This window comes from Elephantulus edwardii, unplaced genomic scaffold (genome assembly GCF_000299155.1).
Source record: "Elephantulus edwardii isolate Elephantulus edwardi_28Jun2011 unplaced genomic scaffold, EleEdw1.0 scaffold00101, whole genome shotgun sequence".
Taxonomy (NCBI): Eukaryota; Metazoa; Chordata; class Mammalia; order Macroscelidea; family Macroscelididae; genus Elephantulus; species Elephantulus edwardii.
Window position 1 is genome coordinate 4,487,608 of NW_006399851.1, and position 24,194 is coordinate 4,511,801.

At 37.9% G+C, this 24,194-nt stretch overlaps 1 protein-coding gene across 1 annotated transcript in view; it reads left to right on the top strand.

Annotated features, from left to right (window-relative positions):
• SYCP2L (synaptonemal complex protein 2-like) overlaps positions 1-24,194 on the top strand; it is a 111,097-nt gene that overhangs the window by 4,568 nt on the left and 82,335 nt on the right. Inside the window, exons 5-14 of the mRNA XM_006891628.1 lie at positions 543-644; positions 2,729-2,753; positions 4,223-4,308; positions 4,419-4,507; positions 7,105-7,139; positions 8,319-8,461; positions 12,612-12,664; positions 18,945-18,990; positions 20,545-20,637; positions 20,754-20,814. Coding sequence (XP_006891690.1) covers positions 543-644; positions 2,729-2,753; positions 4,223-4,308; positions 4,419-4,507; positions 7,105-7,139; positions 8,319-8,461; positions 12,612-12,664; positions 18,945-18,990; positions 20,545-20,637; positions 20,754-20,814 — 733 coding nt within the window. The remainder of the gene's footprint in view (positions 1-542; positions 645-2,728; positions 2,754-4,222; positions 4,309-4,418; positions 4,508-7,104; positions 7,140-8,318; positions 8,462-12,611; positions 12,665-18,944; positions 18,991-20,544; positions 20,638-20,753; positions 20,815-24,194) is intronic.

Here is a 24,194-nt window from a genome sequence, read left to right on the forward strand (position 1 = left end):
AAAATAGGCCTGAGACATAATTAATTACTAAACCAGCTATTTTTTGTCTTCAATTAATTCCCAGAGGATAAGAGTTTATTTGGATTAGAGACGTTTATTCTTTTTTAATCCTTATCTACCACTACCACCAGTTAACATATGGTGCTAGAGTAGAACTGTATACCATAGAGTTAATTATGGGCTATGTTCTTGGACAGGAGATTGCCAGGTCTTTTTCCCAAGCCGTACAGCTTCCAGTCTTTCATTTAGCATGTAAACAGTTTGTACCAGTAAGAGTCTCCAAACAAGACTTTTATACAGACTTTCCTGAGTTGATCCCAGACACCCAGTTCTCTTCTGGATTTCACCTTGTTAATGATACGCCTCCATCCTTGAGTGTGCTTAGCTGTAGGCTCCAGAGGCAGGACTCATTGAAATGATTTGGAATGGGGAAAAGATTTTTGAATTGATGATGTTTTAGTGAGAGAATTATGACATTCTGCTGACTAGACTGTGTTATTTGGTTATAACGTGGTTCTATCTCTGTTTCTTCTCTTGTGTACATGGTTTCCTGGTTTGAAAAAACAAGAGGATTTCTCACCGAAAAAGATGTAGCCTTAAACCCTGCTCTAATTGCCACCACAGATTTTTTTGACACAGCATTGGTAAGGATATGAGTGGATGCTTCGCAGAGTAGATATTGGTAGTTCTCAGAAATCTTCAAGGTATTTCTAAAAGTTTGGTGTCTTTGGAAAACAAAAATAACCCTCCCTGCTATAGAGTTGATTCATACTTATGGTGACATTTAGGAGAGAAGTAGAACTGCTCGCATAGGATTTCAGAGCCTGTAAAATCTTTATGGAAATTATTGTTAGGTGTCCTCTGGTTGATACGACTCAGAAACTCTATGAATGATAGAGTTGAACCTTGGTCTATCCTGCATTTCACTACCCAATACACTTGTTTCAGATACTGTGTCAGTCCATCTTGTTGAAGGTCTTACTCTTTCTTTGACCCTCTACCTTTCCAAAAATGATATACTTCTACAAGGATTGGCCCTTCTTCACAACATGCCAAAAAGTATGTGAAAGGACCTTTTGCAATCCTTGTCTCTAAGGGCACCCTTGTTGCACTTCCTTAAAGAAAGACTAGGTTGTTCTTTTTAGTGATCCATGGGATATTCAGGACTCTTCTCAAACATCACAGTTCAGTGACGTCAACTCTTCTTTCTTCCTTATTCATTGTCCAACTTTCACATGCAGAAGAAGAAACTGAAAAGACCATAGCTTAGATCAGGTGCCCTTTAGTTATTTTTTGTTTTATTTTTGTTCTTCTTTTATTTTAAATGGACATCCTAACACATTAGCATTTTGGAGAGATCCTTGACAGCAAATTTCCCCACTTCAACACTTCTTTTGATGTTTTTTTTATTGCTGTTACTATGGGTGTTGATTGTGAATCTGAGTAAGATGAAATTGTTGATAACTTCAGTCTTTTATCCAGTTATCATCATGTTGCCAATTGTTCTAGTGGGAGAATTTTAGTTCTCTTGATGTTATGATGTAACTCATATTGAAGGCCTTTGATCTTCTTCAGCAAGTGCTTTAAGTTCTTAACTTTCTACTAGCAAGGTTGTATCTGTATAATGTAAGTTGCTGAGTTTCCTCCAGCTGTGATGCCACATTCTTCATACACTCCATCTTCTCAAATTATTTACTCAACAAACAAATGGAATAAGTATGGAGAAAGGATGCACCTCTCATGCATACCTTTTCCTTGTTTTGTTTCAACAACATCTTCTTGGCCTATGTATAGGTTTCATAGAGCACTGTTAAGCGCTCATGAGAAAAACCTTTATGGGAGTAGGATTCATCTTTGTCAGTTCAGCTCATGTATTTGAAACTCTGACCTGTTGTTTAACAGCCAAATACCTTGACCACAGAGCCTTCAGAGTTCCTTTGTAAAAAGATTCCTAGATTATTAGAATATTATGTATAATGAAATAAGGAGAATTGATGCCTTTGAACTATGGTGCTGGAAAAGAGTGTTGAATGTACCATGGACTGCTAAGAAAACAAACAGGTTCATCCTGGAGAGGGTTAAACCAGGTGGCTCCTTGAAGGCAAGGATTCTGATGCTCCGTCTGACATACTTTGGACATGTTGTGAGGAGAGACCAGTCCTTGGAGAAGGACATCATGCTTGGGAGGGTGGAGAGACAGCGCAGGAGAGGAAGGCCCTCTATGAGGTGGATTGATTCAGTGACTGGGATAATCGGGATGGGAGTGTCAGAGACAGTGCGATTGGCACAGGACAGAGCAGAGTTTAGGGCTATTGTACATAGGGTCGCTATGAGTTGCAAGTGACTTGATGGCACATAACTATAACAACAACAATGGAAACAGATTAATTCTATATGTAGATAGATAAATAGGTAGATATAGGTTATTGTTGTGTACCTTTGAGTCAGAACCAACCCATAACTGACCCTCTGACAGGCATTCACATGGGAGGAGATTCCCCCATCCTTCTCCCACAGAGCAGCTAGCAGATTTGAACCACATACCTTCAGGACTGTAGTGCAGCTTCTTGCCACTCAGCCATACATATATGCAACCAGTTGTACTAGTGCTATCTTTTGTAGTTAAAGTTTTCCAGTAATTAGGTAAATTTCAGCATTCGTGCATTGATAATTATAGTTTATAATGTTAATTTTATACTATAAGCGTTTTTTTTTTCCTTCTTATTAGATTATTTCGAAGAGTAGCAGTAAAGGTAAGTGCCTTAACTCCTCTATGGAATATCGTGGTGCAGATAAATGATTTTTAATCTAAATGGTATATAAAAGTGGGTTTAGAAAATATGGGTTTGGATTTATGGCAGGCCTGTCCTCGTGGGTCTGTCATAGAGTTCCATGCCAGAGAAAAATGTAGTCCTGAACCATTGCCTGGCCTCTTTGTTCATAGGCTTCAGGCACTTGAAGCAAGTTGCACAGTGGGGGGGGAAAGTGGCTTTAGAAACTATGATTTGTATTTATTGACTGATCTTTGATAGTTGTTTGATACGGAAATGATTTGTCACAAACAATATCTTGGTTTACCTGAAGAATATTTTTGTTTAGCACCTTCTGTCACCATCTGCTTAGCTCTACCCAAGAAAAGGTTTTGTCATTCCAAACCAGCAGGTTTATGTGAGCTGGCTGGAAGGCCTTTCTTTGTCTTTTAGGAGTGGGGAAAAGGGAGCATTTAAGAGTTTGGTGATTTTGCACACTGTAGCCCAAATTAAATAAAATTTGACATTTTTAAATTGTGATATCCTAGGTTCAAAAAGGTACTTAAATATTTGAAATTTCAGAAACAGACCTTCTTAAAGTAAGTATGCCTTTTCATATAGGGAGCTCTGGTTGTCTAGTGGTACAATTTGCTACTTTTTTTTTTTTTACAATGTTTAGTATCTTCCAATGAGGAAATTCACTACTAGAAGTTTTTGCATGCTTAAAAACCGCATGAACCAGAACTCATTCAAGGAGTCAGAACTGACCTTCCAGTGGATTTTTAGAGGCTATAAGTAGTGTGGAAAGAGGCTACCCATCATTCTCTCCCCAGTAAAAGCTGGTAGATTCAAACTATCTGGCTTTAGATTGGAAATACAACTCCTTAACCACTAAGCCACCAGAGCTCCCTATTTGCATGCTCAGTATCTGGTAAATAATCTAAAAATCACGTTTCTATTACCATTTCAAGTCATAATGTGTATGAATGAAACCATAAAGTGTTTATTATTTAGTAAGCATAAAATCTTGCTCCATACCCTTTATTTCACTCTGTACTGACATGTAAGTACATGTTAAAGTGTCTCTGATTATGCTGTTTTTGAAACAATTCCTGCTTCTCTGTTTTGTTATGATTGTAGAAAAGGGTTTTTTCAATACAATGCACAGATGGGAAAAAACACCAGCGAACTGTGTAAGAAATGTCTTTTGCACATTGCTTACTCCATTGAAAAGGAAGCTTGGCTTAGGCTGTGATTTTCATAAGGTGTGGTCAGCAAATGTACTGGTCCTTTCATGAGTATCTCTGGAATGCATAGTATATCATGGCTGATGGAGGTTCTGTAGTTTGTCCTTTCAGTTTATAATATCTGAAAAATTTATTATGCCTATGACTCTTGGTCTTTGCTACCTTTTGTGGTGTAGGGATCATCCTTTCTGCATAAATTTTGAAAATAGTAAATTGTGCTTTCAGGGAAAATTCAGATGTTGGATTCCTTCATATTTTGTTTGGGATTCCTGGTGACAGAACAGACTCTAACTCATGTGATTGGGCAGGAGGTGAGCTGCAATAATTAAAGGGGTAACAATTCCCTAGAAATCCAGATCAAGTTTCACATAGGTTTTCATCTTGTTTCCTCACCATGAACGCTTTCTCCTCCTCTGAATAGGCCTTGACTACACTGAACAGTATTTTGGCGACTATACCTCGAGAAGAGAGAAACAAATGTTCTGTGCTAGAAGGCACTCGTCTTTTTATGTAAGTGGCATTGACTTAAGTTTTTTAAATGTAATGATGAAATCTCTCATTATTGATACTCTTTGTTCTTTAGACCTGATTCTGTCTTTATGTTCTTCAACAAATGCTTTGTGTACCTGCTATGTATCATGTGCTATGACCAACAGTGAAGAAGGACTAAGCACTATGGAGGGGAAAAAAGACTAAACTTTGCTAAGATCTTCTTTTCAAATAGTTTGGATTTTTGCATTAAATTTATGAGGAGAAACAGATCTTCAGGCTTTAGGTACCTTTTTCCATTGTGGCTTTGAGCCACAATATAGGATCACACTGCTTGGGTTCAAAAGTTGGCTTTGCTGCTTGCTAGCTAAAAGAAAAGAAGACTCTCAATGAGGTAAATTCACACAGTGTCTTCAACAATTGGCTTGGGAGTGATGGAGATGGTGAAGAGGGCACAGGTTGGAATAAAGTTTTAATTTGTTGTTTAATGTGTTCACTAGGAGTGGTTGACTCAATGGCATCTAACAATGTGCTAAACCTTTGTTAACTTTTTACATATTTTTATTGTTCACATACATTGTGGTTTTTTAGTATTTTTTTTTTAGAAATCATCACTCTGTTTTCCTAGTGGCCCAGAATTTTGGTTTGAAATTGCAGTGAAACATGGGGGCGCCATGCTAGTCACGGAACCAGCCTTAAAGGCATCTCTGTGACACACCATCTGTACTGTAACACATCGTTCTCAATGGAGATAAGAGAGACAGCGTCGACATGGAGGATCTGAATGACATGAAGAGCTTTCTGCTATTGTGTTAGTCATTTAAAGAGCTTTTTGCAGGATATAGTTTTTCCACTGATTTTTTTTTTTCCCTTAAAAATGCTGATGGGACACACTAGTAAAATCATTACTTTTGTTGTTAGGTGCTGTCGAGTACAGTTCATAATGCCTCTACAAACAGCTGACCTGCTGTCTGCCCTATCCTGTGTCATCATCATCATCTCTGACACTTTGCTGAAGTCACTGTGTCTTGTTGGTGGTCTTCCTTTCCTTCACTAACTTTGTATTTCCAAGTACGATGTCCCTTTCCAACAAATAGCCTCACCTGACCACATGTCCTAAAGTATGAAAGACGAAGCTTCACCATCTTTGCCTCTAAGGAGAACTCTGGCTGCACTTGTCCCAAGATTTAGCTGTTCTTTTGGCGGTCCATGGGATATTCAGTACTCTTATCCAGCGCAACTCAAAGGCATTAATTCTTTTTGTCATCTTTTTTCATTGTCTAGTTCTCTGATACATAGCAGATGATTGAGAAGACCATGGCCTGAATCAGGCACAACCTTAGTTTTCAAACTGACATAATTGCTGTTCAGCATTTTGGAGAATTCACTGACCATGGACTTAGCCAGTGCAAGACATCTCCTGGTTACTTTTAGTGGTATATTAAGATTTGAAGAGCCGCTAACCTGATGTTTCCCCTTACATTTGAAGTCAATCCTGTGATCATTCTACTTTATTATTTGTGGGTCTTACAAGGTCTGAGGTGTTCTAAAATTTGAAGTCAAAGATAAAGCTGCAAGCATAAGCCCAGTGGTTCTGTTTTGTGCATGGGTGAGGTAGAGTCCCTGTCACTCCAGAGCTTCCTCCAGAAGATCATGCAGATCATTGCTACCCTCTGTAATATAGCAGCTAGCTCGTCTGTGTCCTTGGGACTTATACACTTGAGGATACTCTGACAGTCCACAGAGTCTTCTCTTCATTACTGATGTTTGTATAGACCTAGTCATCTCACAATTTTAAAAGAAAGATGAAAAGGTACAACAAACACTGAAGGAAGAGATTGAGTTGAAACAGTGAATAAAGGGAGCAACAGAACACAGAACTGTAAACAGTACAATGCAGATATCTTGAACACTGATGTAGCCTGGGAACCAGGGAACCTTGAGGATGGTGGGAGCAGAAGCAGCAGAGGTAGAGGCATCTATAGCAGTTGTGAAAGGGGATTGAAGGATCAGCTGGAAAGAGCAGGAGAACACAGAACCATAAATAATGCAGCATGGCCATACTCCACATCCATCTATGTGGCTTGAGAATTAGAAGAGCTAGTGGTGGCGGCGGCGGCGGCAGCAGCAGCAGCAGCAGCAGCAACAGCAACTATATCCACACAGCTGAAAAGGTCCTGTCTCTTCCTTCTCCCTGAGCCCACCCACCCAGTACTCACCATGTAGTGAGCAGTGTTCTCTCCATCATCCTACTCAATCACTTCTCCCTTCAAGGACCAACTCTACCTCAGGTTATTCCTACAGTGTACTGTTTCTCAAAGCCAAAGTTCTCTGAGCCTGCAGATTATGCAGTCAGCCTACAATCAGCCCACAGATAATACAACTATTACTAAAATATACTCACCAATTACTAAAGCTAAAGATAAATAAATTGAGGGCTTCTACCAACTTATGTGGTCTTAAATTGAGCAAATGTGCAATTAAGATGCATCAATAATTAATGATTAGAATACAAAAGTTGGAAATGAAGGATTTGATTTTCAAATTTAGTGCCATAGAGTAAAGTTGTGCCTGTTGAGAATTCATTTTTTTAAAATATCATTTCTCTAATGTTTCAGGAAAGACCTTGCAAGGACACTTTTGACTGTTGGTGGTAAGAAATGCACAGCATTTTAAATTTTAGAATAATAAATCTTGTACATGGAGGGTGTCGTGAAATTGTGAAGAGTAAAATAATAGTCAAATTCTAAAAAAATTCTAGATTTTTTACTCAAAGTGAGATAATCTAAAAATGTTTACTGGCCATTTACTAACTAAGCAGTTTTATTCATTTTTAACTTTTTTTAAAATTTGCTTCAATTTTAATAAAATGGAATTACAAATAAAGCCCTCAGAGCCCATGTTCCTGATTCTGTTCCCCTCCTTATTGGTGGAAGTGACCTTACGTTGAAGTTTTCCATTCCTAAACATTTTATAATTTTACTCTATGTAATAGGTATAAAATGATTTTGTCTTGAATTGGAAAAAAAATATAGTATGTATCCCTGTGCAGCTTGCTTTTTCCTCTTACATGTTACCTGTTAGTACATGGAGTTTCAGTCTTTCTGCTGTAAAATAACAGTTTATTTTGGAATTTTATTTTTGTCATAGAAATTTTTTAAACTTCAGGCTGTTTCATAAGATTGTTTTCATAAATATTCTATGTGATATATAAACTCAGAATTCTTACTGTTTAAAGTAATGATATATTGTTCAAAGTTTTCTCCCAGTAGTTAACTGTTTTGAACAGAAATTTAAAATTTACAGAGAAAATTGGTTTTCTATTTAATCATCCATACAGATTGTATCCTGATACCAATTATAATTATCATTTCTTTTTTTTATTATTTGAACATTTACAAAGCATACTGGTTTTTCATTAAATCCTTGATACATTTCCCCCCCCCATTCATTCATTATTGTCTTTTTTTCCCTTCCCACCCCTCCCCACAATTCTCATTTCCTAACAACATTCTTCACTCTTAATCCATGTGAATCTCATCTGGTCCTTGTATCATATTCCTACTTTCCTTCTGAGCTTTGTCCTGGGAACATGTTGTCATTTTGATTTTGTGTTACTGATTTTTCTAAAAACTGTGTACCACGCCTCTTCTAATGTTTCTTAAACTTTAAAGTGAAATGTCTACTTCCTCCAGAATATCTCTCATTGCCTGTAATCTTTTACTAGTTTCTAACATGAGATTTCTTAGAGTTTAGAGAAAATACTATGTGGAACTCATGTCTTATTTTCAAGTCCAAAACTATCCATGTTTACCATGTTTTCACTCTATAGATTATGATCAGCAGACTTCTATTTCTGAAGCACTGTGTAGACTGGTGGCTAAAAAATCCAGGCATGAATTTGTACATGAATGGTTTGAAGATGATCTTATTGCTGATGTTTTTAAGAAAATTAAGGACCAAGAATTTGAGACGGTAAGATTGGTCCTAAATACTCTCTTTAAGCATCCATTCCATAAGTTTTGATATGTTAGGTTTACAACAAACCAACCCTCAAACTCATTACTACCGGGTTGGAACGAACCCACAGTTGACTGCTCATTGGATTTCCTAGACTGTAAATTCCGCAGAAGGAAATTGACCATCTTTCTTTGGAGGAACTTTAGGGGACTTTCATTTCCCAGAGAGGCACAATCTTTGGGTTGACCAAGTAACTCCGTATAGACTAAGTCAGCAGAACGCCTTATGTTAGGCTTAGTAAGTACTTTTACTTTTTTAAAAGTAATTTTTAAATTGTGATTTCAATGAAAGTTTATAGAAAACATGGATTTCCATTCGTTCATTGTTGCACATTTTCCTTCCTACCACGCCTCCAGTTTGCTTTTATTTCCTCCCTTTCCCCCACTCTACTTCACTTTGCATCTGTTACTCAGGACTGTTGTCATGGAAATAATGCCTAATCATATTCTTTTTAAACAGTTCTATCTCTCATCTGTTCGAATCCAGTGTTCATTATTTATCCCCTCTTTTCTTAATTTTCCCCAACTCCATGTCAGTCCTGTTTTCTAACAATGGCGTTACGCAGTATTTGTCCTTTTGTGACTGAGATATTTCACTCACATGTGATTAAATTTGCATTCTTGAACTTTCTATTTCATACACGTTGTTGGCTCCCATCGAGTTGACACTGACTCATGGGTGCCCACATGAGGTAGAATGAAACATGTCTGCTCCTGCATTATTCTCACAATCACCAGCATGTCTGAATCTAATTTAGTGGCTATTTGCAAGTCCATCTCATCAAAGGTCTCACTTGCTGCCTGTGCTGACCATTCACCAAATATGTAAGTTTCTTTTGGTGATTGATCTTCCCATGATTTATCCAAAGCAAGGGTTGGATAATAGGCCTTTTAGACATGCTGTTGTTGCTATAAGCCATCGATTTGTCTGCAATTCATAGAGACCCTTTATATAATAGTTCTGAACCTACCCTATCCTGAGCCAGTCTTGCTACCATGCCTGTCTCCGCTCCCCCAGTTACTGAATCAACCCATCTCATCTGAGGTCTTCCTCTCCTGCACTATCCCTCCACCCTTCCAAGCATGGTGTCCTTCTCCAAGGATTAGCTCCTCTTCGCCACATGCCCGAAGTATATGTGATACAGAGATTCAAAATACTTGCCTCCAAGGAGAAATTTGGTTTCACCCTCTCCAAGACAGACCTCTTTGTTCTCTTGGCAGTCTATTCTATGATATGTTCAAGACTCTTCTCTAGCACCACAACTAAAAAGCATCAATTCTTCTATCAACCTTAGTAATTGATCCACTTTCTGATGCATAGCAAGTAATTGTGAAGACCATGGCCTGGATCAGGCACACTTTAGTCTCTAGACTGACATAATTGCTTTTTTGCATTTGGTGTCAAGACTGTTGACTGTGGAGCTGAATAAGTTGAAATTGTTAACAATCTCAGTCTCTTCCATCTATCATGGTGCTGCCAGTTGACCCAGTGGTGAGACTCTGTCTTTTGATGCTGAGCTTCAATCCAGGTTGAAGACTACATTACTTGACCTGCAGCAAATGCTTTAGGTCCTCTTCAGTTTTAGCAAAAAGGGTTGTGTCATCTGCATAATGCAAGTTACTGTTAAGTCTTCCTTCAATCTTGATGCCACATTCCTCATAAAGTCCAGCCCTCAGAATGATCTGTTTCACATACAGATTGAAAAGGTATGGAGACAGGATGCATCCCTAGCACACTCCTTTCCAGATTCTGAACCTTGCAGTGTTTCCTTGCTCTGTTCTGAGTACTGCTTCCTGGTCCAAGCATAGGTTTCACGTGGACACAGTCATGTGTTCTGGGATTCCCATTCTCCTCAAGGTTAGCAACAGTATGTTGTGATCCACACAATCAAATGTCTTTGCATAGTCAATAAAATACAGATAGGCATTCCTCTGGTACTCTTTGCTTTCAACCAGGATCCTTCTGACATTGGTCATGGCCTCTTTTTTTTTTTTTTTTTTTTTATAAACACGAGAGCCCACTCCGTTTTATTTACAACCAACAGGTCATGGCCTCTTCTAAACCCCACTTGCACTTCTGGTAGTTCTCTGTTGATGTTCCAGTAATTTTTGGATAATTTTGCAGGAATTTGCGTGTACTATGAGTGATATTGTACTATAATATCTACACTCTTGCCAGGTCACCTATTTTTGGAATGGGAATAAATATGGACCTCTTTCCAGTCAATTTGATAAGTAGTTGTCCTCCAGATTTCTTTACACAACCTGGTGAGCACATGCAGGGTGGCATCTATGTGTTGAAATATGTCAGTTGGTATTCCATCAATTCCTGGAGTCTTGTTTTTTTAATTCTTTCAGAACAGCTTAAACATCTTCAACACCATTGACCATATAAGAAAGAAATAGTCTGAGTTAAATCAGGTCTTTTTGATAAAAACTGCAGCATAATAGGGGATTTTATGAAATTAAAACTCATTAGCTCTGACTTGGAGCAGATTGCCACATATATAGATACATAGCTGAGATTCAGTATCATTTAACTGGAAAGAAAGACCAGACCAAAGTGACACTCTGATCTTGGTGTGAATCCTTTGTCTCTTACCAATGTAAGTGTTTGAATGAGGTAATTGATTTGGAGAGTCTGTTTCCTGATCTGTAAAATCAGTGTTATAATCACCTCTGAATTTTGAGGAAAGCAGAAAATGGCTGGGATGTTACAGAAAAGTTCCAGAGACAGTTTTCTTTTTCCTTTGCACTATTCCCTTCTCTTTGATGAAGATAGGGTAGATGTAATGATCTTGCTTCTGAAATTGTTATTCCCTCAGAGGTTCAGTATTTTAATTGAACTGCTTTTTTATGATTTATATTACTGATGTCTCATTAGTGTTGAATTTAGACACCCACTGTGAGAATGTTTGAATAGAACAACTAACATTCAGCAGTGGAATAGAAAAAGAACCTGAATCAGTGTCTGAGTTTGCATTTAGAATTTGAGGAGCAGGACATTTATGTTCCTAATAGTTGTTGATAGTGTAAACTGCAAACACACCCTTCCTCATTAAATATATATTCCATAGAAGGATTGATATATATATAAAGAACTCTTGAAGAAATAAGGTGATCAAAATTCTGATAAAATTGGCAAAGGATAAGGTACCCAGACAAGTCCAAAATGTAAATGGATTTGTCATGTTAGGGAACTCTGATGCCCTAGTGGTAAGAAGTTGAGTTGCTAATAAGGCATGTGGTTCAAAACCACCAGTTGCTCCTTGGAAGAAAGATGGTCAATCTCCTTTCAGTTACTGCCTTCAGTTACTCACCGCATAGTGCCACTGTTGTAAAACAGGACTGATATAGGGATTGGGGTGGTGGAGGGAGACTGAGAGAGATGGGATAAATTATGTATACTGCATTGAAACAGATGAGAGAGAGAGAGTTGTTTAAAAGGTATATATGATTAGGTATTACTGTCGTGACATGAGTCCAGACGAAGGCTGCCTAGTGGAGTGAACTTGAGGGTAGGGTTTGTCCAACAATGAAAGAATTTTCCTTTTGCTTTTCAAAGAGAAGAACGAACTAGAGTGAAGGGGTTGGCAGGGAGAACAGTACAATGAGAAAAGTGCAAAGTGAATGAATGGAAATCCAAAATGTCGGTAAATTTTCATTAAAATGAATAATAATAAAAAGAAAAAAATATTAAACTCACTGGAGGGTCAGCAGGTGCTTTGCTAACAGGACACCACATGTTACAATGGAAGTTACTGGTAAGTTGCATTTCTCTAGTTTACTTTCCCAGCTGGGTTAAATGTAATTGTGCCTTTGATTTTCAAAGATATACATATTCCTCATCCAAAAATTTCATAATGAGGTGCAGGGTTCCTGCCAGAAACATGTGTCTTGAGACCCATCTTTGTTATACAAACAGCAGTTTTAGTTAACATATAAAAATGAATCCTTGTGAAGCATTGTGATGTTACTGGACAATGGAATTTTAAAAGCAACATTGTCCTCTACAGTTAATAAGTCTAATATTTAAATTGGGTATCTTGAATTTCCTTCCCCAGCCCCCCCCCATTTAAAATAAGTTTGCATTATTTACTTGGCAGGACTGTAGACAGTTTCTAAATCAGCTGAACAGCAGCCTTGGTGACCAAAGAAGGTAAGATGTCTGTCTATAAATTTAGCTACGTTACTTTATTTACTAGTTGTAGTCTGAAAAAGTCTAACATTTAAAAAGAACAATCTAATACCTATTCAGTCTGTATGCTGAGCAAATAATTTGTGAACTTGGAAGTTATGAAGAGGAATGTGGCATCAGGATCAGAGGAAGATTCATTAACAACCTTGCTTGCTGAAAGTGAGGAGGATATGAAATGCTGGAGAAGATCAAAGACTACAACCTTTCATATGGATTGCATCTCAACATCAAGAATACAAAGGTCCTCATCATAGGACCAAAAGTCAACATTACAGTAGATGGAGACAGGATTGAAGAGCTGTCAATGAGTTTATATAGCTCAGATCAACAATCAACACCCTTGGTACAATCCTCAGGAGAGCAGGAGATATATTGCACTGGGCAAGTCCACTGTTGGGGCCCTCTCCAAAATACTGAATAGCAAAGTTGAATAGCCTAAAGACTACGGTATGCCTGATTGAGGCCTTGATCAAATCACCTGCCACACATCAGAGAGCTGAACAGTGACCAAGAGCGACAACGGAATTATTGATGTCTTTGAGTTGTAGGGCTGGAGAACAGTCCTGAATATCCAATGGACTGACAATAGAACGAACCTATATGTCTCGGAGAAAGCCAGGGTGCTCCTCGGATGGTGAAGTTTTGTCTCGCATACTTTGGACATGTAGCTAAACAAGGCTATTCCTTAGAAGGGGATGTCATGCTTGGAAAGATGGAGTGTCAGTGAAGGAGAGGAAGACTCTAAACTGATGAACTGACATAGTGGCTTCAGCAATGGGCTCTAGTGTGTCAGATGATAGGGATAACGCAGGGTTCAGGTCTCTTGTTTATAGAGTTGATACAAGTCATATTGGACTGAACAGCATTTAACCACAATAAAATAGTGGTCTATTGAGTACAGAGGTGAGAATATTAGGCCTTCTCTGCATATTGATTCATCAGTTCTTTTGACAATTGATACATTAGGTATTATTTGCCAGCCTCACAATTCAAATTCCTATTCATTATCAAGTTCTATTACAATTCATGGTAAAACTTTCATAGGCATATGAGGCTATTCAAAATTTCATGGCATGAGCCAGAGCATCTTAAGTCTTTAAGGTGACATTCTTGCTCTTTAACACTTTAAAGAGGTCCTGGGCAGCACATTTGCCCAATGTCATCTGTGGTTTGATTTTTTTTTTTCTGCTGTAAAATGTTGATTGTTACAGTGGGGAGGAGATTTTGCTTTCTTAATGTTGAGATGCATTCCATAGTGAAGGTTACAGACTTTCATCTTCTTCAGTAAGTGCTTCAAACCTTCATTTTCTGCAAGCAGGATTGTGTCATCTAAATAATACAGATTGTTAATGAGCCTTCCTCCAATCCTGAAACCATGTTCTTTTTCATATAGTCTAATTTCTCTAATGATTTGCTCAGCATACAGGTTGAATAGATAAAAAGAAAAGATAAAACCCTGATGCACATCTTTCCTCATTTTTAAGCCATGCACACATGCCCTTGTTATGTTCAGATTACTGCTTGGTCTGTATATAGATTTCTCATGAGCATAATTAAGTATTCTGGGATTCCCTTTCTTCCAAATGCTGTCCATAATTTGTTATGATCTACACAGTCTAATACATTTGCATCACCAGTCAAACATAAGTAAACATCTCTCTGGTATTCCTTGGTATTCAGCCAAGATTCATCTGACCCAGGAATGAGATTCTTCATGCTACAGCCTCTTCTGAGTCTAGCTTGAATTTCTGAAAGTTCATTTCCATTTTTGAGTGATCTTCAGTGATTATTATATGTGTATTAATAATATTGTTGGGTAATTTTTACATTCTGTTGCATCCGATTTTTTTTAAAATAAGAACCAATCATGGATCTTTTCTAGTCAGTTGATCAGGTAGCTGCCTTCCAAATTTTCTGGTGTAAATTCGTGAGCATGTCCAGGGCTGCATCTTTTTGTTGAAACATGTCTTTTAGAATTATATCATATTCCTAAAGCCTTATTTTTTTTTGGCCAGTAATTTTAGTGCAGCCTGAACATCTGCCTTTATTTTCATTAGTTCTTAATCATATGAACCTTCCTGAAATGATTAAGTATTGACCTTTTTATTTTGGTACAGGGATTCTATACAAACTTTACATTTTAATTTGATGCTTTTTGCTTCATTCAAGATTTTTATTATAGAACTCTTAAATGTTTCAAGGCTTGAATTTATTCTTCAGTTCTTTCAGATTGAGAAATGTTGAGTGTATTCTTCCCTTTTAATTTTTCTAACTCCAATTTATTGCCTGTGTCATAATATTTTGCTTTGTCAGTTCAGACTGCCTGATAAAATCTTCTGTTCAGCTCTTATATCAGCATTTCTTCCTCTTGTTTTGACTTCTTTTTGTTCCAATGCAAGTTTCAGAGTTTCTTCTGAGACTCGTTTTTGTCTGTTGTTCTTCCCTGTCCTTCTAATGACCTATTGCTTTCTTCTTGGATGATGATCTGATGTCATTCCAGAATTCATCTGGTCTTCAGTCATTAATTTTCAGTTAGATCTATTCTTAAGATAGGGAGCTCTGATGTCTTAGTGTTAAGGAGTTACACTATCAACACAAAGGAATGGAGTTTGAATCCTCCAGCTGCTCTATAGGAGAAAGATGGGCAGTCTCTTCCTGTGTAATGTACAGCCTCTGAAAACCCACTGGAGGGTCAGCTATGAGTCTGTTATGTGGTATGCAAAAACAACATTATTATGATCATGTTTAAATTCAACTGGGATACACTTAAGGTCATATTTTGGTTCTCGTGGACTTGTTTTCATTTTCTTCACCTTCAGGTTGAAGATGCATTTGAGTAGTTGATTGTCTGTTACATAAACCTGTGTTTTTTGACTGCCAATACTGAGATTCTCCAGTGTCTCTTATTTAATTATAATTTTCCATGTCTTCTTAAGCTGCCTTTTAAGATAAATTCTCTTATTTCATGTCTTTCTTTCACTTTAACTACTCTACATTACAGAACAAGTTTCAGTGTTTCTTCTGACTTACAGTTTGATTTATGTCTTTGATTTGTTCTTTTTCGTGTATGTTGTCCTTGATGTTATCCCACACATTGTCTAATCTTCAGTCATTAGTGTTCAGTGTAGCAAATCTATTTCTGAGATGGTCTCTCAATCCCTGTGGGATATGTTCAAGGTCATATTTTGACTTTTTATGGACTTGGCTTTATTTTCTTCAGATTCAAGTTAAACTTGCATATGAGCAGTTGATGGTAATTTCCACAGTTGACCCCTGCCTTCTTTGTTCAGACTGATGATGTTGAGCTTCTCCAATAATTATTTCTACAAATATAGTCCATTTAACTCCTATATATTCTGTCTTGTGAGATCCGTGTGCATAGTAATCATTTATGTTTGCTAAATAAAGTGTTGGTAATAAATAAGTTGTTGGTAATACAGAATTCTGTCATGAGTTGTATCTGGCCTAGTTAATATCACTAAGATCATCTTTTCCAACTACTAATCCTTATTCTTCATTTCCAACTTTTGCATTACCATTGCTAACTTATATTTAATATTTCTTTTTGCATATTTTATCTACTTCACTACAGAAATTGGTAGGAATAGTCCTTTTTTCATGTTTGGCTGTTGTAGTTAATATGTACATTTCAATAAAATTGGAATGAGCAGGTCTTCCTTGTATGCTTAGGAATATTGTCCTATTACATCATAATTACAATTACATTGTACCTCAGGATAGATGTTGAAATGGTCTTTTTTATTATGAATGCAATGTCATTCCTCTTCAATTTGTAATGTGAAACCTATACTTGGACCAAGAGGCAGTCATCAGAGCAGAGCAAGGAGACACTACACGGTTCAAAATCAAGAAGGGGGTCCATCAGGGATGTATTCTGTCTCCATACCTTTTCAATCTGTATGCAGAACAGATCATCTGAGACGCTGGGCTGTATGAGGAGGAATGTGGCATCAGGATTGGTGGAAGAGTCATCAACAACCTGTGTTATGCAGATTACACAACCCTGATTACTGAAACTGAGGAGGACTTGAAGTGTTTGCTGCAGAAGGTCAAGGATTGCAGCCTCCTATATGGACTGAAGCTCAACATCAAGAAAACAAAGATTCTCACCACTGGACCAATTGGCAGCATCAGTATGAATGGTGAAGAGATTGAGATAGTTAACAATTTTAGTTTGCTTGGCTCTACAGTCAACACTCTTGGTAACAGCAGCCAGGAAATCAAGAGACAAATTGCATTGGGAAAGTCAGCTGTGAGAGACTTCTCAAGAGTACTGAAGAGCAATGATGTCAGGCTGGAGACTAAGGTGCACCTGATCCAGGCTACAGTCTTTGCAATTACATGCTATGCATCAGAGAGTGCGTGAATAGGGATGATAGAAAGAGAATTGATGCCTTTGAGCTGTGGTGCAGGAGAAGAGTGTTGAATATACCATGGACTGCTAAGAGAACAAACAGGTTTGTCCTGGAGAAGGTGAAGCCAGAATGCTCCTTGGAGTCAAGGATTCTGAAACTTAGTCTGACATACTTTGGGCATGTTGCAAGGAGGGACTGGTCCTTGGAGAGGGACATCATGTTTGGCAGAGTGGATGGGCGATGCAGGAGAGGAAGACCTTCTATGAGATGGATTGATTCTGTGACTGAGATGGTGGGAATGAGTGCATTTGAGATGGCTAGGTTGGAGCTAGTTTAGAGCTCTTGTACATAGAGGTCGTTATGAGTCTCAGGCAACTCAATGGCACATAACAGCAACATCATGGTAGATCATATGACTGGTTCATCTTTAGTTCATTGTTATGTGTTGTCGAGTCACCTGTGACCCATAGTGACCATGTGTACCGCATCTCTGAAGCCTGTCCTGTCCTGAGCCAGTATCACTGATTCTAACACACCATCCCCCATTATTACAGTTCATTCATACCTAAAATAGAAATTATTATGTATTCCATTTAATTTTCACAACTTCACATTTTCCTAGAAACATACTTTTTACTGCCCAGATTAATGAATGTTTGCAGCTATTTCTTCGGGTGTCATGTCACATCAGCAAATGAAGGCCCTTTATCATTGACTGAAAATTTTTTTTTCTATTCTTGCCATTAAGGTAGACTCTAATCTGAGGGACTCATCATATTTTATGTGCCTTCTAACTGAAGTACCTTATCTTCTGTGACTGTATTAGACAGTTTTAGTCTATGCATAATATTTAAAAGATCCCATTATTTCATAAGTGTCTGGTCTCTTTATTGTCATTCTTCTGGAATCTTGGTGGAAACCTGACCTTACTGATATTTTAAATCTGACAACATAACTCCCAGATCATCATCGTCATAGTGTGACAAAAAGGATGGGGTAATGGTATGCAGTACCAGTAAACTTAGCTTAGAATCTCTGGTGATGCTAATAGTTGATTCATCCGACTGCTCTTTGAAAAATTGGTTGTTTGAGTTCACCCAGAAGTGTCTTGGAAGAAAGAGCTATTTAGTTAGTTCACAAAAACCAGAGGTTAAAACCCCTGGGGGTTAAAAATACTCAAAAACAATCAAAAAATGTGAAGAACTGCAGAGCATGACTGAAACGGGAACAAATTATGCTGAGTGACATGAGTCAGACAGAAAAGGAAAAATATGGAAAAATATCACTAATATAAAAAGCTAATGGGTTGAACATAGACTGAATCTTGGAGGGTTAACAGAGATAAAGAATGGAGAAGAGAAATAAATTATTATTAGAATGCTAGTATAAAAAGCTAAGGCAAGGTTTTATAAATGGAATTTAGATGATTCCCAAAGAAGGGAATGAATGGAGAGGGGACTAAAAATTACTAAGTAGATTAAACTGAATGCGGGGAAAGGTAATGTACAACATAAGGATCAGACATTGTGGTCATTTTAAAAATCACAAACTGAGAATGACTTTTTATAATATAGTATAGAGACCTGCCTTGGGATGACCTACGGTAAATAAACCAACCCTATGGATCACAGTTCTACTATAACTCAGTCCCTTTGAGTTGTCCCTGACTTGACAGCAGGTGATTTTCTAAACCAGAATCACTTACTGTCAGATGGCACTCTCCCTTTGCAGGTTCTGACTCCCTGCTATGAATTGTAAAAAGAGACTCCATGGCATGCCTTATTAGTAACTGCTTATTTGTAGAGAATTTCTAGATTGCCTTAACTCCCACATATTTTCCCATGTAATTGTGAGATGTGTTGCAGGATCTATTCATTTCCATGTCTTGCTGCTTTTGCTGATGGCCATGAGGTATGTTTTCCTTTGGGGATATGGGGGAAGTGTTGAAAAGTGATGTTTAATACAATGTAGAGTTAGGTATGTGTGGTCAAATCAGCTTACTCTACTGAGAAGAGCTTTTTTACAAATGGGAGCTAACTTCACCTCCTAGAGATTTCCACTCTAAAATATGTTCTCCTTTTCCGCTATTTCTTGTCATTCCATGCATACATTATCACTAACTTTAAGGCCCCTGTTATTGCTGCTTGGTGTTCCTGGTGCAAATTGTGCATTTAGCTGTTAACTGAATGTTTGTAGGCTTGTGTCCACCCAGAGGTACCTTGGAGAACAAAGTGCTGGAATCTACTTCCATAAAACAGACCAATTAAAACTTTGTGGATCGCTGTTCTATTCTAACACACATAAGTGAGAATGGACTTGAGTGCAACTGGGTTTTAGAACTTATTTATATTTATATATGTATATTTATGTATATATGTGTATATATGTATGTATATATATGTGCATATATGTATATATATGTATGTATGTATATATAACGTATATATAACATATATGTATATAAAGTGTGTGTGTGTGTGTGTGTGTATATATATATTTCCATGGCTGTTGATAGAGAAGGACGCTCTGGTGGTCTAGTGGCAAGAAGCTGTGCTGCAATCCTGAAGGGACGTGGTTTGAGGCCACCAGCCATGGGAGGATAGGCAATCTCCTCCCATGTGATTAACTGCCTCTGAAAACCTGCCAGAGAGTCAGCTATGGGTTGGTTCTGAGACTCTGATACACAACAACAAAATTGATAGATGAATTTTAGCATTTATACCGTGCAAGTGAGGTGAATTATTAGAATGTAGCTTCATTTTCCCTTATGAATGGGCAACTTTATTCATATTCTGATGTATGGAAAAGGACCATTTGCTTGCTTCTTCACTTGATACACCCTGGTCTGTTCCTATAAAGTTAGGGACATATGCCTGCTTTTTCAATCCTTTATAGTCCGAGGCTGATCAGTTTGTTGTGGTGGTGGTGTGGTTTTGTTTTGTTTTTACCTCTTTCCTTTTTTTTCTTAATTTTTTTTTTTTCTAGAGGAAATAGATCCACCATGTAAAAAGCCTGTCAATCTCAATCACCTGAATGCATGGGTATAAATCTTCTAAGGTCTAAAAATCATGACTCAGCCAAGTTTTCTGGACTTTCTTCTTCGGAATGTCCACATTAAATATTTCTTTTGAGATTCTTCTCTTTTTAAGTGAAGCAGTAAAAAGAAACTCTGTAATGTTAAGAGCTTTGGTGATCTAGTAGTAAGGAGCTGCTTTGCCAATTCAAAGGCATGCAGTTCGAATCCACCAGCTGCTCAACAGGAGAATGATCTGCAGTCTTCTCCAGTGCAGTCTTTAGCTTCTGAAAACCTACTGGAGGGTCAGCTATGAATTAGTTTTAAAGTGATGGCATATCACAAGAACAACATAATATTAGAATAGTTCTGGGGAAAACTTCTTTAAGTAGTTCTCATGACCATTGCACATGATTGATTTATGTAATTCATGCTGTAACTATCTTTTCCAGCTAAAAAGACCAGAAAATGAAAAATTAGAGAAATTTTGGATTGACTTTAATCTAGGAAGTTGGAGCATAACGTTTTATATCCACAGTGCTAAGGTAAGGGTATATAATTCTTTGTGTGTATGTGTAATTCTTGATGAAACCTAAGTCATTAAAAATGATTGACCTACAAGTATGTGCATATATGCTGATGTCTTTTATTTTCTTCCAAGAGTGAACTGTGGGAATCAGTAAGACTTTTCAAGGATGCAGTGGCTAACTGGAACACAGTAGGTAAGATGAGTATTTTAAAGTAACCCAATATTTGGTTTATGTAGTGCTGCTACAACAAAGATACCAAAGGTGGATAACTCTAACAAATAAGAATTTATTCTCTCACAGTTCTCGATGAGATGGATTGATTCAGTGAATGGGATAATAGGGATGGGTGTGTCAGAGACAATAAGATTGTCTCAGGATAGAGCAGGGTTTAGGGCTGTTGTACGTAGGGTTGCTGTGAGTTGCAGGCGACTTGATGGCACATAACAACAACAACAACTCACTGACTCATTACTGTTAAGTTAGAACAGTCTTATAGCTGACCCACCACTGGGTTTTCAAGGCCATAAATAACATGAGAGGAAATTGTCACTTTTTTATGCCTTGGAACATTGAATTTGGGGTTTTGAATTTCCTGAGAGGTGTGACCTTTGGCTTAGCAGTGTAACTCCCTGAGAACTATACTTCCTTACTGGAGGCTAGACATTTAGGAGACTAGAAGTCCAAATTCAAGGTCCCAGTTCTAGGAGAAAGTGATCTGTCTCTGTTCTCCTGGTTCTAGGTGTTTTCCCAGCTCAAAACCTCTGTCTGATGGAACATCCTCTCCTTCTGGCTCTTCTGTTTTAATGGTACTGAAGTCTCACTGTTTCTTCTTGTTCCTCTCTCCTTGAGTGCAGGATGACACCTCACAACAGCAACAACAACCTATGTTGAATTCTAGAGCAGGGTTGAATGTTATTTGATGTGGAAAGGAGACTGGTACAATGGAAGGAATACTGTGCTAGGGGCAGAGTGATGATATTTATAGTCATTCCTTTGCTTTGCAGTTGTCGGATTCAGGAAAATTCATTTTCTCATTCTAAAGTGGTTGTAGTAGTTGACTTCCCTCTCTCCTAGAGATGAAGTAGTAATGAGTTTATGTTATTATGTTGAAATATCAGCCCTTTGGACTCACTTTTGAGTCTCTGACATTCATCTTTCCTCTCAGCTTATACATAGATATCTTGATTTCCTGGAGTAACTATAATAGATCTACCACAAATGGGTGACTTGAAGGAACATAATTTTGTACAGTTCTTAAGGTTAAAAGTCTAGATCAGGTTCTGGGCTGTGTTAGTATACACCTTGTTGGTAGCCCTCTCTGGGCATTTCTTGGTAGCTTTCTTTGCAAATGATCTTCATATGTCTATCTTTTTTATGTTTGTTTGTTCCTATGAGTTCATTACAACTTCATGGTATACAACAACAACAACAATAATCTTAAGATCGTTTTAAAATTCGACAGTGCAAAAAAAAGCAGATGCAATGTGAGGGAAGCCAATTTTTACCAGTCATTGGTTCTGATGTTCTTTGCAACTTGACTCTTAGACTTTATTCACTCACAGTTGTGGAGTTTATTAGGAGAATAGCTTGGGAAGTAGGGAAAACAAAGAAAATCACACAGAGCAAGTCCAGGTTTAGTCCAGTAGTCCCAAACCAGATTAACAAAGTACAGTTCCTCAGTTAGTGAAAATTCAGGCTCAGTTCAGGAGCACAAATACATTGCTGGTTTTTTCAATTAGTCCAGCAAACTCTATCTCAAACTTTTCCTTCAATCATCCCACAACCGAAACTTTTAACTTGTGGCTTCAACTCCGAGGTTCCTAAGGTTACTTTTTGTCACAGGTACTTCACAGCAGTACCACAATCTCTTCACCTTTTTTCCACCGCTGTGTCTCACAGTTTCTTCGTAGTGCACCCACAGCATGGAAAGTGCTCTCACGTATTTTAGTTCATGTGGACTTGTTTTCATTTTCATCATCTTCAGTTTGAACTTACATCTGAGTAGTTGATTGTTCCACATCAGCCACTGGCCTGGATTTGACTGCCAATATTGAGATTCTCCAATATCTCTTTCCATATTATTATAATAATTTTCCATATCATCTTAAGTTGCCTTTAAATATCTTCTATTTAATGATCTTATTGTTTTATTTATTCTTTTCATTTTAACTTCTCTACATTCTAGAACAAGTTTCAGTGTCTCTTCTGACTTCCACTTTGATCTTTTCTATCTTTGATGATCTGTTGTTTCTTCATGTATGTTGTCCTTGATGTTCTCCCCCACGTTGTCAGATCTTCAGTCATTAATGTTCAGTGCATCAAATCTATTCTTGAGATGGTCTCTCAATCCAGGTGGGATATGTTCAGGGTCATATTTTGACTCTTATAAGGATTTGATGATCTTCAGATTCAAGTTGAACAATGAGCAATCGATGGTCATTTCCACAGTTGACCCCGCCACCTTTGTTCAGACTGATGATACTGAGCTTCTCCAGCATTTCTTTCTATAGGTGTAGTCAGCTTAATTAATTAATATTGTATGTAAACCTTTGTTAAGTTTTTATAGTAGTGGTCTTACATCGTAATTGTCATTTTGTGTCTGACACTATCAGTCATTCTAGATTTATCCATAAAACTCCATTTTGTGGATGTACCAGTTTTTTTTAGCCATTTGTCTGTTATGGACACTTGGACTGTTTACAACTCTTTGCTATTGTAAATAAAACTGCAGTACACATGTGTATGCATGTGTTAGGGTCACAGACCTTATTTTTTGGGATATATGGCTAGTAATGGAAGTGCTAAACTCAATCTCATTGCCATCAAGTCAGAGCTGTAAATTGCACAGGAGGCAGCAGCCCATCTTCCCCCCTCAGAAATGCTGTGGATCCAAACCTGCAGAGAGGTGCTGCATTTGGGTTACCAACAAGGGAGCTCTGGTGGCATTGTCAGCAAAGAGTTATGAATCCAAACATGGTGCCTCCTTGGCAATTCAAATCCAGCAGTGGCTCCATGGGAGAAATAAATGGGCAATCTCCTTGTGTGTGATTTACAACATCTGAAAACCCCCTGGATTGTCAACTCTGAGTTGCTTCCTACACTACAGCAATGTGATTTTGAGTTTTGAGTGGGTCTGCTGGACCAAATGGTATTATTTCTAGCCTCAGCTTTCTAAGAACGTGCTAAACTTCTTTCCATAGTGATAACACTATTTTACACTCCCACCAGCGGTGTAGGAGAGTTTGAACGGCACAATTTCATCAGTGTTTGTACTTTGTTGTGTTATTGGACTTTGCAGGTGATGCACTTCTGAAAAGGTACCCATTAAAAGCCCCGTGAGACACACTTCTGCCAGGCCCACATGGGCTCACCACGTGTGGGAGCTGACAGCAGTGGAGGAAAGCTGCTGCAATCCTCAGGCTCCTCTCTGAACTCTTCCACTCTTCTGCCTAACTAGTTGCCTTTCCAAATGCTCAAAAATTCCTTTTGCTAAGTTTTAATTCCTTTTGCTAGGTTTTATAGATATTCCCTGCAATGACTAAATGTCAAGACTAGTGTTTCAGGGGTGACTG